The sequence below is a fragment of the Caretta caretta genome, chromosome 10 (assembly GCF_965140235.1).
Source record: "Caretta caretta isolate rCarCar2 chromosome 10, rCarCar1.hap1, whole genome shotgun sequence".
Lineage (NCBI taxonomy): Eukaryota > Metazoa > Chordata > Testudines > Cheloniidae > Caretta > Caretta caretta.
This window is the reverse complement of record NC_134215.1, coordinates 8,346,016-8,360,022: the sequence shown is the minus strand read 5'-3', so window position 1 is coordinate 8,360,022 and position 14,007 is coordinate 8,346,016. Positions and strand designations below refer to the sequence as shown.

The 14,007-nt window shown below is 38.9% G+C and overlaps 1 protein-coding gene across 3 annotated transcripts in view; it reads left to right on the top strand.

Moving 5' to 3' along the window:
• USP22 (ubiquitin specific peptidase 22) overlaps positions 1-13,431 on the top strand; it is a 188,753-nt gene extending 175,322 nt beyond the window's left edge. For all 3 annotated transcript variants that reach the window (XM_048866743.2, XM_048866741.2, XM_048866744.2), the window contains 6 exons: positions 2,111-2,269; positions 4,698-4,824; positions 6,721-6,812; positions 8,325-8,387; positions 10,408-10,557; positions 12,819-13,431. In XM_048866743.2, the coding sequence (XP_048722700.1) occupies positions 2,111-2,269; positions 4,698-4,824; positions 6,721-6,812; positions 8,325-8,387; positions 10,408-10,557; positions 12,819-12,861 (634 nt within the window). In that variant the 3' untranslated portion in view covers positions 12,862-13,431. The remainder of the gene's footprint in view (positions 1-2,110; positions 2,270-4,697; positions 4,825-6,720; positions 6,813-8,324; positions 8,388-10,407; positions 10,558-12,818) is intronic.
• Positions 13,432-14,007: the final 576 nt, after the last annotated feature.

The window sequence follows — 14,007 nt, the reverse complement described above, 5'->3', positions numbered from 1 at the left end:
ACTGTCTGGTTTGGCCAATGTACATGGCAGAGGGGCATTGATGGCACATAATGGCACATATCACATTGGTAGATGTGCAGGTGAACGAGCCCCTGATGGCGTGGCTAATGTGATTAGGTCCTATGATGGTGTCACTTGAATAAATATGTGGATAGAGTTGGCATCGGGCTTTGTTGCAAGGATAGGTTAGTGGATTAGTGTTTTTGTTGCGTGGTGTGTGGTTGCTGGTGAGTATTTGCTTCAGGTTGGGGGCCTGTCTGTAAGCGAGGACTGGCCTGTCTCCCAAGATCTGTGAGAGTGAAGAATCATTTTTCAGGATAGGTTGTAAATCTTTGATGCACTGGAGAGGTTTTAGTTGTGATGAGGCTGATCCACCAGTGCAGTGTCATACTGAGTCTTTTTTCTTGCACCATATGGTTTAACTACAGCATCACCTAAATGCAAGCAATTAGAAGGCAAGTGTCATCGATCAAAATATACTGAAAAATCTGCCTGGAAAAATATCACAGGTTTATGGGATTTTGCATTTTAGGTTAGAGTTTGATTGGCCTACCAAAATTTGGTTAATTTCAAAATTCATAATAAGAAAACTTTCAAGGCAAATTTTCTTTTGATAGGGAATATGCAGGTGCACCAGACTTGAAGTAAGAGAACTCTTTTATATGCAGCCACATTATCATTTTTCTTCAGTTCTGAGCTTTCGGTTTTGGTGGCAAAGGTTTCTAGGGTCTGGCTCTAGGTAAATTTAAATAAGAGAAAATAAAGGTTTGCTAGAGTCAGGAGAAGAATCCTTTCTGTTCTATGTTATCAGGCAAGGTGGCTTACTTTAAGCTATTTGACATCACCCGGGGAGTTGGAACTCCACTACATATTTTTTGGTCTTATCTTGCATTCCCCAAACTATCTACACTGTCTTGCAGATGGACTGTTGTACTCTGCTCATTTAATCAGTTGTTGTACTCAGTTTTCAGGACTGACCTACAGAGTTCTCACTATAGGAATGATTGAGCATCATGGAAAAAAGTGTGAAATGTTAGTCTTTGTCTTTTGGCCCCACAGAGTCCGTATGTGACAATGGTTGACTGGATGCGGTATCAGCACAGCTGATATCTACTAAGAATAATATATTATGTCAGAATTTTTAAGAAAATTAACAAGGAAAGATGGGAGTTAAAGAAAAAGGCTCAATGCATAAAAATAAGTTTGGCAGATTGAAATTAGTATCCATAAATGTTGCATGTTTCTTCTTTTGATCATTTCAAATATTTTGCACTAGTGAAGCTGAATGAAAGTGGGAAGTTGTAAACTTAGATTTTTAGTCCAAAAGAAGTGGTATTTAGAGGAAGGAGGAGGCCAGAAGAGCAGATAAAGAGCACAGGCAGAACATTCTTTCATAAACAAAAAAAGTTAGCATTTGGAAGCAAGAATCACGTACAGATCTGAATGGTAGAAGGAAAGGTTCAAGGGAATGGAGGTTAGAGCTTTCCAGTCACCTCTAGCCAGTGGGTTTGTCTTCAGCTGTCTTGTAGAGAAACCTGAGCCGGAATATAATGTACTTTCTGATTCGGGTATTCTCGAAGATCTCAATTTCCAAGTGCCATGGCAGATTGTAGAGTGAACTCTGAAGTTCCAACTAGCACACCATTGCATATCAAGAGTATTTCTGTTCTCTTTTTTTGTCTGAACACAGATAGTGCAACAATCTAAATAGAAACACCTTAGCACTTTCATCCCAGGATGCAGGCCAGATTCTGCATCTCAGAGCAACCCAACCATTTGGCTCTAAGTCACTGAACTCCATTAAGCTGTAGACTGTAGCAAATTTATATCCTGCATTCAAAACATGCAATAAATTTCCTAAAATCTGTGGTTTTTCTTTTTGTGCTTTTTAAATAAATCTCCAGTAAAGGAATTGGCTATGTAAATATAGTATTGAGCACAGCTGTTTTGTCATACATACTTTATGTAGTCTGAGTGCCCTGTACAGATGAAGTAGAACTCGTTGCCTTGTCCAGTAAATGTCCAGTTTATACCATATAGTAAATCATACATTTTGTACTGTTACTTTTAACTCCTTGTGTTAAATGCTAAACTCCTTTCTTTTTCCTAGTGGTGTTTCCACAACGATAGACCCGTTCTGGGACATCAGTTTGGATTTGCCTGGCTCCTCTACACCATTCTGGCCACTGAGCCCAGGGAGTGACGGCAGTGTGGTGAATGGGGAAAGCCATGTATCGGGCACCACCACGCTCACAGACTGCTTGCGAAGGTACAACATATGGCAAACAGAATGTAGATAGGGGAAATAATCTTGCTCGCTTCTGCTGTCCACAAATAAGAAATAATGGCAACTAATAAAGCAAACTAACAACATTTTACCACAGCAGTATTCCTCAGCCATCTTGTAGTACATAACATGCACTTAAATTTGTTGTGGCTGTTTTTGTTTTTTGTTTTATTTTAATCTCTAGCAAAATGTGACCAAAATCAATCTGGTTATCTGTTGGTTGTATTCTATGAGAAATTAGTTTAGCTCTCAATCCAGCACCCAGGGGCTATGTATGCATATCGCAAAAACCACTGACACAATTGATACGCAATGTCCTCCTTCTTGGTGCTGTCTGCAGAGAAGCCATGGTTTGAATGGGCCATGGAGAATTATCTTCCCACTCACCTTTATAGATGGGCTCTCCAGGCCTGGCTGAGGCGCACTGTGAGAGAGCCTGTGTTACTAATGCTTATTATGTGAATAGAGGACTTCAGTCTCAAGAGCTGTCAGTGCAGCACTTCTTGCAGGTACTAACCTCACTCCTAATAAGTGAAAAGAAATTAAATAAGAAAATGTAAAGTTGTCCTTCAGCCAGACTGTTATGATTGGCCTTGCACAGTATTGGAATAGTTACTAATCTTGCCTGCTCTGTGCTGTAATACCATGATATGGTTGAGTGAAGGTTAAGGATGACACCTTAACTCAGAATCTCTTGACTTTGTTGGCTCAAGTTATAAAAAACTGCTACTATTAAGGGTGGGTTACTGTTTTAACATGCAGTAGAAATATATATTTTTAAACTGTCCCAGTGGCCTGACAAGACAATAGTTGCAGAATACTCTTTAATTCATAACTCTTATGACAGTTGTTTAAAAACAAAACAGACCTACTGACTTTGTACCATTTTGTACAGGGGGAAATGATGCATCTGGGATAGAATTACATTTGTGCTCTGGTTCAGCCTCCTGAGGCTTAAAACTGCTAGACAAGCACCTAAACAAAGCTTCACAGCACAGTTAGTTGTACATTTAATTTTCATATAGAGCATAATGCACTTGAATGTGTCAGGTCTGTCATAGTCTAAAATGTCCAATTACAGTTGAATATGTATTATTACAAGAAGCTTCAATAACTTTAAACCCAACATAATGACAGGTTTCAGAGTAGCAGCCGTGCTAGCCTGTATCCGCAAAAAGAAAAGGAGTCCTTGTGGCACCTTAGAGACTAACCAATTTATTTGAGCATAAGCTTTCGTGAGCTACAGCTCACTTCATCAGATGTATTCGATGAAGTGAGCTATAGCTCACGAAAGCGTATGCTCAAATAAATTGGTTAGTCTCTAAGGTGCCACAAGTACTCCTTTTCTTTAAACCCAACATTAGTAGAGAGACTGGAAAATGCATACGGCTTGTACATTTAAATTTAGAAGAAAAACTAGAAGTCAGTCCTCGTAGTCTTTTTTTTTTTTTTTTTTTTTTTTTAACAGAAGATTTAATATCAGGATTCCCGGAGCCTGAACATTTTTTGTTTTAATGTGTTTCTGTGAGTGTCTACACAGTGGCTGAGTGTTTACTTCAAGAACTGTCCCATCCTCTAACAGTTTCCTGCACCCCATTAAGTGGTTATAAATCATTCCTTTCCACCTGATTTTAGTAACAGGCTGGAATTTCTTAAAACTTTAGTTGTCAATGATTTGACCTTGAACAGAACTCTACATCCATACCTTCCTCTCTCCCTCTAGAGCTCTGACCCCAGCCTGAGAGCTGGAAGAGCATCCTGGGGACTGGCATGTAACTGAGCACAGCAAGCATGTGGCTTTGCTTCAGAATTCCCATGTCCACGTTTTTGGTTTTGAAAACAAAAGGTCTGCACAAGCTATCTCAAAATGAGCTATTCTGTTGTGGTGGATGACCCAACATTCGCTCTCCTTTCTCCGCCACTGATGCACTTCAGGGCAGCTTGCCCAAGTGGAAGCAAATGTAAATGTCCGAGTTGGAAATCTGAAACAGGGCTCTCCTATATTGGTAGCTTTTTAAATTCTAATTTATCTTGCAAAAAGGAAAAAAGACAAAGCATATTTCCTTAGCATCTGCTCTCTGGGTATAATTATCTCAGCACAGGACTTGTACTTATCTCATATAATAGAACGATAACTAATGACTCTGTTCTGTGCCCAATTTCCTAATCTTTCTAGAACACATTATAAATATGCACTGTGCAAAATTGTGCATGGTTTTCAGTGGGTCTTTCACTTTAAGAAATATGTGGAGAAAGGGGCAGCAGGTCACCTCTGGCTTTCCTGAGAGAAGATTTAAGTTTATCTCGCAAGCTGCTAAGTGGTTACAAGTGGAAATGAAAACTGTTTTCAAGATGCATTGAAAATAATTTGCCTGTATTATGCATCCTTCCACTTCTTAATATTTTTCAGGTTTACAAGGCCAGAACATCTAGGAAGCAGTGCCAAAATCAAATGTAGTGGTTGCCATAGCTACCAGGAATCTACCAAACAACTCACTATGAAGAAATTACCCATTGTGGCCTGTTTTCATCTCAAAGTAAGTTCACAAAGGACAGGTGGTTGAAAGAATATAGACTCTGCTCTCGGGCAATGAGTTGGTTTCTATAGATCTCTCTGCTATCTCTAACGTCACTATAATTAATTTATTGTAACATAAACTAACTTAAAGGACAGCTGGCTTTTCCAGTTAGATTTTAGTTTAAGGACATTATGATTGTATGTATGTATGCAGCCTTGCCCATATGTCTCTGGGTGCCTATCAAAATAGAACTTTTTTCAAAAATACGAAAAAGTACTAAAAACTTCTGAACCAAACAAAAACAAATCTCTAGTGGCACTTATTCCTCCTGTACAATAGAGCTACTACCCACAAGCCACACAGAATGAGAAAGAAAATAAAAATACTGTGTGCTTCAACTGGAAGGATGCCACAGATGTACTCTGTGTTTTGAAGGGAAAGCATTCCAAAGTTACAGGGCCACAATGGAGAAGCTTCTTGTAACATCCCCACCATTTGTCTCAAGATCATACTGTGGCGGCTTTTAGAACTTCCAACTCACCATTGATGGCAGATGCTGTGATGGAAGACCGTGTAATAGATGGTCACTCAGCCCAGTCCTGTATTGTTTATGGCTTTAACTGCAAGTAATATGACCACGCCGTACTGGAAAGCAGGCAGCCAGTGCAGAGCATGGGTGTCTTTCTTATTTGTTTTCCTTAGCAAAGTGGAAAGAGTGCCCAGAAGGTGAGACTGCTTCAGGGGCAAGGCAGTGTGGGCAACAATATAAAAGAGGTTTTAGTACAATTTAGCATTTGTGTAGCCATGGTGATTGAAGGTTTTGAAAATAAGTGATCTTGGGAACTCATCTTGTTGTCCTCTCTGGTAAAAGTTAAGATATAACATTTCATGCATCAAAGCACGATACCAATATCTCTCAATTCCAAAAGTTGTTGTGATGATAAATTGTAAGGTATTTTAATATGGCTTAACTAATATCAAATTCATCATAAAGGACATATGTTCTGACAGTGTTAATAATGCAATTAGAAAGATGAACAGAGAATCAAAAGGATATAAGTCGGAGTTTTTGACATCCTGTTCTGTTGCTAGGGAATTGTTATGGCATTGTAAAGGGAGAATAATTAGCTAGGAGTGTAAATAGGACAGGAGTACTGAGAAATGGGGAAAGGGGCTTTCTTTAAATAGAAACTCATTCATCTCATTCTGCTATTTTTTCCTTTCTCCACTTCTGTAGAAAGGATGATGAAAGTATGACGTGTATCACAAATTCATCTCTCCCTTTAGGAGAAAGGAGACGGATTATTTTTTTAATTTTACCTTCCGTTTGTTCCTTATTTTGATTTAGTATTCGTGTACACAGACAACTGGCATAACAGTGCCAGTCACTTGAGATGATTTCTTGCCTTGTTGATGTTGGTAGATTAAACACACCAGTCGGGTGGCAGAATCCTTAAAGGCATATCTGTCCCCGGTAGCATTTGTCTATCACCAGTTTTGCTGCAGATGTAAGCTCTTTGGAACAGGGACTGTCATTTGCTGTATGTTTGTATAGTGCCTATCACGCTGGATGTTACTGTTTGAGGCCACAGTATAAGCGTTTATCTTAATATAAATGGGGATAAGTTTATCTCCCTAGATATTCAGTCACCATTCTAAGCTTTGATTTCCCTCTACTCCCGCTCCCTCATGAATTAGGATTTCCTAGGGAAAATTTGTTAGCACTTGTATATACTGATCTAACTGATACCTGAAAGCTACCAGAAAAATACCTAATTTATTCACATCCTCTTGTGGCTGTGTGACAATCTCCCTACTTTCCTTTCATCTCACTTTGCCCAATGTGTAAGACATGTACAAGGAAAGGAAATCGGAGTCTCTTCTCTAAAAGAAACTTCCACTTTCTATCTTCAGCGGTTTGAACACTCAGCCAAACTGAGGCGAAAGATCACTACATATGTCTCCTTTCCGCTGGAGTTGGACATGACACCATTTATGGCTTCCAGGTATGTACAGTGTTAAAAATCCCACAGAGGTTAAGTTAGTCTGGATACCAATCTTGCACATGCATGTTGTGAAGATGGAATATCCTTTGAGACCAGGCTGTGACGCAGTGTATATACAGATATATCCATGTAAATATGTCCATGAAAGGGTTTGCACTGGTTTAACTAAATCTATTTCAAAATCGATTTTAGTAAAACCAATTCAGGTCTTGTGTTTTAAACAAGGTTCTGTTTAAATCTTAGTTTTCTGTTAACACCTGTTTAACTTCAAAGGTAGATAATTAACAGAGATGTCCTTTCTTCAAAATGCTAGAGATCCCACATCCTGTCCTTTCAGTCAAGTACGTTCCTCAGCGCAATCAGGGAGGATCCAATTTAACATTCCTAATATTTTTAATGTTAGAAAAACGTGCAAAAATCTCCCTTCCTCTTTTTATGTAAAGCCCTCTTCAGCCACTCCTGAGATGACAGAAAGTCAAAAAAGTTCAAGCCCAATTAAAATACTTTCAACTAGGGTTGTGTCTGCTTTTAGCAGTTTAGCTAGTAAGGTTCTCCAGACGTAGTAAGACTAATTTTTTTATTCAAATCTCAGTCACAAAAACAAAACCCTTGTGTAAAAATCCTTCCATAAAAGTTCAGTTAGTGACCTGAGACAATAAATTCTTATCAATTATTATACTTAAGTATCATTTCTAATTAAATTATTACTACATAAATCACATCTTAACCAATACCGAAAGCACAAAAATAACACATCTCTTAAATTCAGGATCCATATTGATACAGTTTTAATAACAATTTCAAAATTATTTACTACAGACAAACGTAGTTATTTCTGCCAAGAAAGAGGGACAGTTCCAAGCCTCCACTAAATTGCCTGTGTGATATCAGAGAAGGTTAGTTTATATCAATACTTTCCAGAGTATTTGAGGCTTTCCTGCTATTCTCTGGTGAGTCCTCTGTGGATAAAATAGCTGGGTGCTGATGAAAGGTTTCAGGTATGAAGGAATATAGCCACTATGACATCAGGAAAATTATTTTTCTGCAGCAGGGGGCTCCGTAATCAGAATTTTATCGACCTGTGAAACCAGGAAGGTAATCCTATTGTTGTAATCAAAAACACAGAGTAAACTCACAACTCAAAAGAAGGGTGATTGATCCGTAGGAGTTTAAGAGGTTAATGTAATTATATTTTGTTCAGGGTTAAGAGCCAAATTAATCTCTCAATCTGTTTTTAAGATTTGGGGATGGGAAGTTGTGACTTAAGCATGTGCGTGTTTGCAGGATTGGGGCCTTAGTTAGGAGGAGAAATCAACTTCCTAGACAGCATAGCAGTGGGCACAAATATAGTATCTGTAACACCTTAGTCAGCAATCTTCTTCTGCCACTAAGCACCATTGCACTTGCCCCTGGAGGTAGCATGCAGGTTCTCTGTGCCGTGTGTGACCCACTGCCTCCCTTTGGGAAACCACTGCTTTTAAATGACTGGATTCTTGTGTGTTTTTATTGCAGCAAAGAGAGCAGAATGAATGGGCAGTACCAGCAGCCAACGGATAGTCTAAACAATGATAATAAGTAAGTGGTGCCTTCCAGTACTCTCCTATTGTGAAAGGTAGCTGACTTTTGCAAGGTGAAGTAGAATCTGCTCTATGTCCTACAGTGTTAAAGCATTGCTATGTTTTACAGAACAGCAAGTCTGCTCTTTGGCAAAATAAAGATCATATTGCGTGTTTACGTAGTCATTCATAGCTTTTAGCAACTAAGCTATTGCCTTGCTAGTGTTATTACCAGCAATAGTATAGGGAAGGAATTTAAAAATCGTTGGTACAGGATGAAAGGGAAGGCTTTTTCTTTAAACACTCCTGCATTTATTGCAACTGAGTGTTGGAACTCTCAATACTGAGGAAGTTCCAGAGGACTGGAAATAAGCAAATGTGCTAATATTAAAAAGGATAAATGGGACAACCCGAGTAGTTATAGTCCTGTCAACCTAACATCAATCCCAGGCAAAAAAATGGAATGGCTGATACAGGACTAGGTTAATAAAGAATTTAAGGAAAGTAATGTAATTAATGCCAATTAACATAGGTTTATAGACAATAGATATTATCAGCCTTACTTGTTGATTTTTATTGATGGTGAGATTAAAAGTTTGGTTGGTAAAAATAATATTGATGATCTAATAGACTTCTTTAAGTCATTTGACTTGGTACCACGTGCATTTTGATTAAGAAACTAGAACAATACATAGTCAACATGGCACACATTAAATGGATCAAAAACTGGCTAAGTGTTGATTGTAAATGGGGAATCATTGAGCTGATATGTTTCTAGTGGGGTCTTGCGAGGATTAATTCCTGGCAGTGCATTATTTAGCGTTTTTATCAGTGACCTGGAAGGAATCATAACGTCCTCACTGATAAAGTTTGCAGATGACACAAAGATGGGGAAAGTGGTGAATAATAAAGAGGACAGGTCACTAATACAGTGACATGGATGGTTTGGTAAGTTGGATGCAAACCAACAGTATGTTTTTAATATGGCTAAATATAAACATATATATTTAGGAATAAAGAACGTAAGCCATACTTACACAATGGAGGGCTCTATCCTGGGAAGCAATGACTTTGAAAAAGACTTGGGGAGTCTTGATGGGTAAACCATGAGCACCCAGTGCAATGTTGTGGCCAAAAGGGCTAATACGATCCTTGGATTTATAACTGGGAAATATTGAATAGGACTGAGGAGATTATATAACCTCTGTATTTGGCACTAGTGCCGACTGCTGCTGGAATGCTGTCCAGCTCTGGTGTCCACAATTCAAGAAAGAGAAGAACCACAAGAATGATTGAAAGGATTAGAAAACGTGCCTTATTGTGATAGACTCAAGGAGCTCAGTCTGTTCAGTTTAACAACGAGAAGGTTAAGCAATGGCTTGATCGTAGTCTGTAAATACCTCATGGGGAACAGAAATTCGATAATAGGGAACTCTTCAATCTAGCAGAGAAAGATATAACAAGATCTAGTGGCTAGAAGTTGAAGCTAAATAAATTCAGATCAGAAATCTGGCACACGTTTTGAACAGCCAGGGTAATTAATTATTGGAACAATTTACCAGGGCCTGTACTGGATTTTCCATCTTTGGACATTTTTAACTCAAAAATTTAATATTTTTCAAAAAGATCTGCTCTAGAGCAAACTGGAATTAAGTCAGGGAAGCCTGTGTTGTACAAGTCACACTAGGTGATGACAGGGATCCTTTCTGGCTTTATAATCCTTGTATCTGTGAATTCATAATATTAATCTACTTATTTTAAAAGAAAAGTCTGTTAACTACTCAATTGTGAGCAAAGCTTCCAACTGTAAAACTAACAGTTGCAGTAAAACAAGTAGTTAGAGGCAATATCAAGATGGTGGGGAGAAAAGTATGCCCCATCCCCAACCAGTGGTTGAGTACTGGTGTTTTAATTACAGTGTTTACAAATGGCATCCATTCTTTTTGCAAATGTATAGATAATCACAAGCTTCTACTCCTCTAAAAATGTTAAGTTTTTTCTTTTGATCCAAGAGTTCATTAACTGTGTTTCTCCACCAGGTATTCCTTGTTTGCAGTAGTTAATCACCAAGGAACCTTGGAGAGTGGGCACTATACCAGCTTCATCCGGCAACACAAGGACCAGTGGTTCAAATGTGATGATGCCATCATCACCAAGGCTAGCATTAAGGATGTACTAGACAGTGAAGGGTAGGTTGTGAACAAAAAGGATACGGGGAGGAAAGAGTGGGAGCAGGTTTATCATTAATAAAGGGCCCCCTCTGGGTGGGTGAACCTTTATTACTTTCAAGTTATCAGATTTTCACCATGTAGAACAATTTCTCTCCAGAGTGATCATTTATCAGTGCTTCAGAAAGCTGGTCTAACCTACTGGGGTTTTTTAGACTGGAGAAAAGGGAAGGACAAGGTTGCAGTGCATTGTGCCTGCTGAGCAAGATAACTAGTTTCTTGTATGTCCACCCACCTTCTGGCTAATCCAGTTGGCTGCAGTAATATCTGCCTCATCACAGTCCTGCTAGCCACAGGGACGAATGTGTGATAGCTTATTACACATGTTGCTTTCATTGTTAAATACAGGTATTAATGAATTCACATTGTAATAGGGTTTGTTGTAATCCCACTGGCCAACCATAACTATATGGACCACCTATTTAAGCTTCATAAGGCACAATTCCATATTATACTAGACTTTCTCCTCTGAGGGCAGTTTATTCAACAGGCTGTATAACACAGTGGTTAGATACATAGCCAAAAAGTACTACCGATATCCACTTCTGAGGGTTTGTTTCTGTTTCATTGTTTTCTTTTGGGAAATGGAATTTGATGCATCTAGCTGTGCACACATATATATAGCCAGGTTGACTGCGTTGTGTAAAAGAGTACTGCCTCTTGTTTTTATTAAGCCTCTTGCCTGTTAATTTCATTGGATGACCCCTGGTTTTTGTATTGTGGGAAAGGGGAAATAACACTTCTTTATTCCCTTTTCCACACCATTCAAGATTTTATAGACCTCTATCATATCCCCCCTTAATAATGATTTCAAATAGACAGTATCACTTCAATCATTTCCTTCAAACATGCACTGTGGATGCTACATAGAGCAGTATTTTTTCAAGGTTAACATCTTTATCATTTGAGAAGTATCAGGAATAGGGTTCGGTTTCAAGAAAAAATCACTTAAGATCTGTAATCGCCTCCATTCTGGCATTTCCAGCCATGGATTTGGTGCTGGAAAGATCAAATCTGTTCTGCTCTAGTTTTTAATTATACCTGACATTTCCTTTGATTGCTGCAAGTGCAGGCAGTTGGTTTGGAATTTTTAATAGGTTTTCATATTTTCCTTTTCTGCTTTTCAGCCGGGCAATGTGCATCTCTTCTATGATATTTGACTTTTTAGTGTAAATTATTTTAATTAATTCATTTAACAAAAAGGTCAGTAGACCAGATTGGTTTGTTTTCCTTCATTAGGAAACAGGTAGCATTGCTCCTGGGGCTGGGAGATTTGTGGAGGCAGTTACCCAGTCCAACGAAATAGGAGGTGACTTGTATTACTCTAGTAGCATCTCCAGCTGATTAAGAAACAGCGTTGACTGACTGTGAAGGGAATCCTGCCCATTTTTTCCTTGTTCAGATAATGATGGCTCTGACTAGACCTCCACCTGTAGAAGGAGAGGAAAGATTCAGGAAACCCTGTGGAGTGGGGAAATGGAAGATGATAATCATTCCATAGCACCTCTTAATGTGGAGATATCAAAAGTGCTTTACAAGTATTTTAACTGGCCTTGCAGCAACCCTGCCAATATGAAGTGGGCAAGGGATGCACAGGGATCACTTTGCTCCCCACTGAAATGCAGCTGCCTCCAGGATAGAACTCAGCAGCTGTGTTGTAGTACACAGAAATGCTGCCCAGTAGTTTAGGACAAGAGGAGAAGAATTTTACCCAGTTGAACCTGCCAAGAGGAGTATAAGTAGACATGTCAGATTTGGCTGGGACACAAAGGTTTCCACCCATGGTCTTGTTCAAAAAAATAAAAAAGTGGCATAAGATCTTTAATGATTGTAAGTGGTCGAGACCTTGCTTGTACACATCTACAGAATCATCATCACCACTTTTTCCAGCATCTAGGTGTTACGTGGAGGTCTCCCATCCAAATACTAACCTGGTCTAATCCTGTTTAGCTTTCAAGACTTGACAGTAGGTTACAGAACAGAGTGGTCAGGCTCCAGGACAGACAGGCAGCGAGCATATTGGCTACTGATCAAATTCTGTATGCTGATTTTTTTCATGGTTATCCTATGAAACTAATTCACGTCCCTGGAATTGTTCCAGCTTTCAAAATAAAATAGTGCTAATAGTCCTTGTTTTTATCCTGGCTGTATTGGTCATTGGGATTTAAAATCTGTAATGTGCAGCATAAGGTTAAAGTTGTGTTTTGTCTTCCTTTTTGCAGATATTTGCTGTTCTATCACAAACAGTTCCTGGAATATGAGTAGCCTTATCCAGCAGTTTGTCAGATAAATGAAAGGAAGAAAATAAGCAAGCCTTCTGAAATGACACACAAACCTACCTGAAATGAAAAGACCCATTAAACAACAACTAGCACTGAGCTGTAACAGGACCTACTTGACACTGGCTCACAGCCTGGCGGAGTAAGAAATGAACAATGTCCAACGTGTATGCAGTCCCGCAAGGACAGAAAGGGGGAAAAAAAGAGGCTACAGTCAGTCATGTAAGAGCGGAAATATAAAATGAGAGGAATGCTCTGGGTGGGGGAAATGGGAGCAGAGGAGTCCGGGCACTGGTACATCTCCTATGTTCTCCGAAAAGTGTGTGGGAAGGCAAGGGGGTGTGCCATCATCTCCATAAAGCATCTTCTCCATTGGTGCTTCAGCTCCAACTGACCAATCACATAACAGTTATTATTAAAAATCCAAGCCCATTTTTGATGCATATGGGTCTGAAAGCAGTAAAGTGGAGGAGGATGGGATGACACAACTAAAGGACTTTGCAAGTATCTTTTTATTTGTGAATTTTAGTTATTAAATAAATACAGTATGAAACTATTAGGCTCTTTTTTTCAACAAAAGTAAAAGAAATCCTGGATTGTGGAACTGAAGCTACAGTACTGAGACAGGTTTTCAAGCATGCCTGCTGCACAGGTGGTAATCTGCCATCAGACTGCTCATCAAAGCATCTGCACAGATTCTTTTCTGTTTGAGCCCTTTGTTTTGTTTTGTTTTTTTCTATAAATAGCTATTTTCTTAATTTTTTTTCCTTTTATTCCCTTTTTTCACGAGAATGAAATTCATAAATGGAACCATCAGTAAAATGAATGAATTGGCGTGTTTATACTGTAAAAGTGGTCTTGGTTCTTTTTTTTAAACGTTGTCAATAAGTTTGATTTCTTAAAATCACCGGTTTTGATGTTTACTGGTTGTTTTGTTCTCTCCCCCAGTTCTGCCAAGTCCCCTCAAAGAGAGGTAGCATTTGGCAGAATGTTAGTATTGCAAATCTGCCATCTGCTAGGTATGGCTGCTGCTGGGTCCAGTATGGAGGCGTAGATTTGCAGCTATTGAGCACTTCTGCAGTAACACTAGGCTTTAAAGTAAACAAAGCATTTTCCTGGTATGTGCTATGTT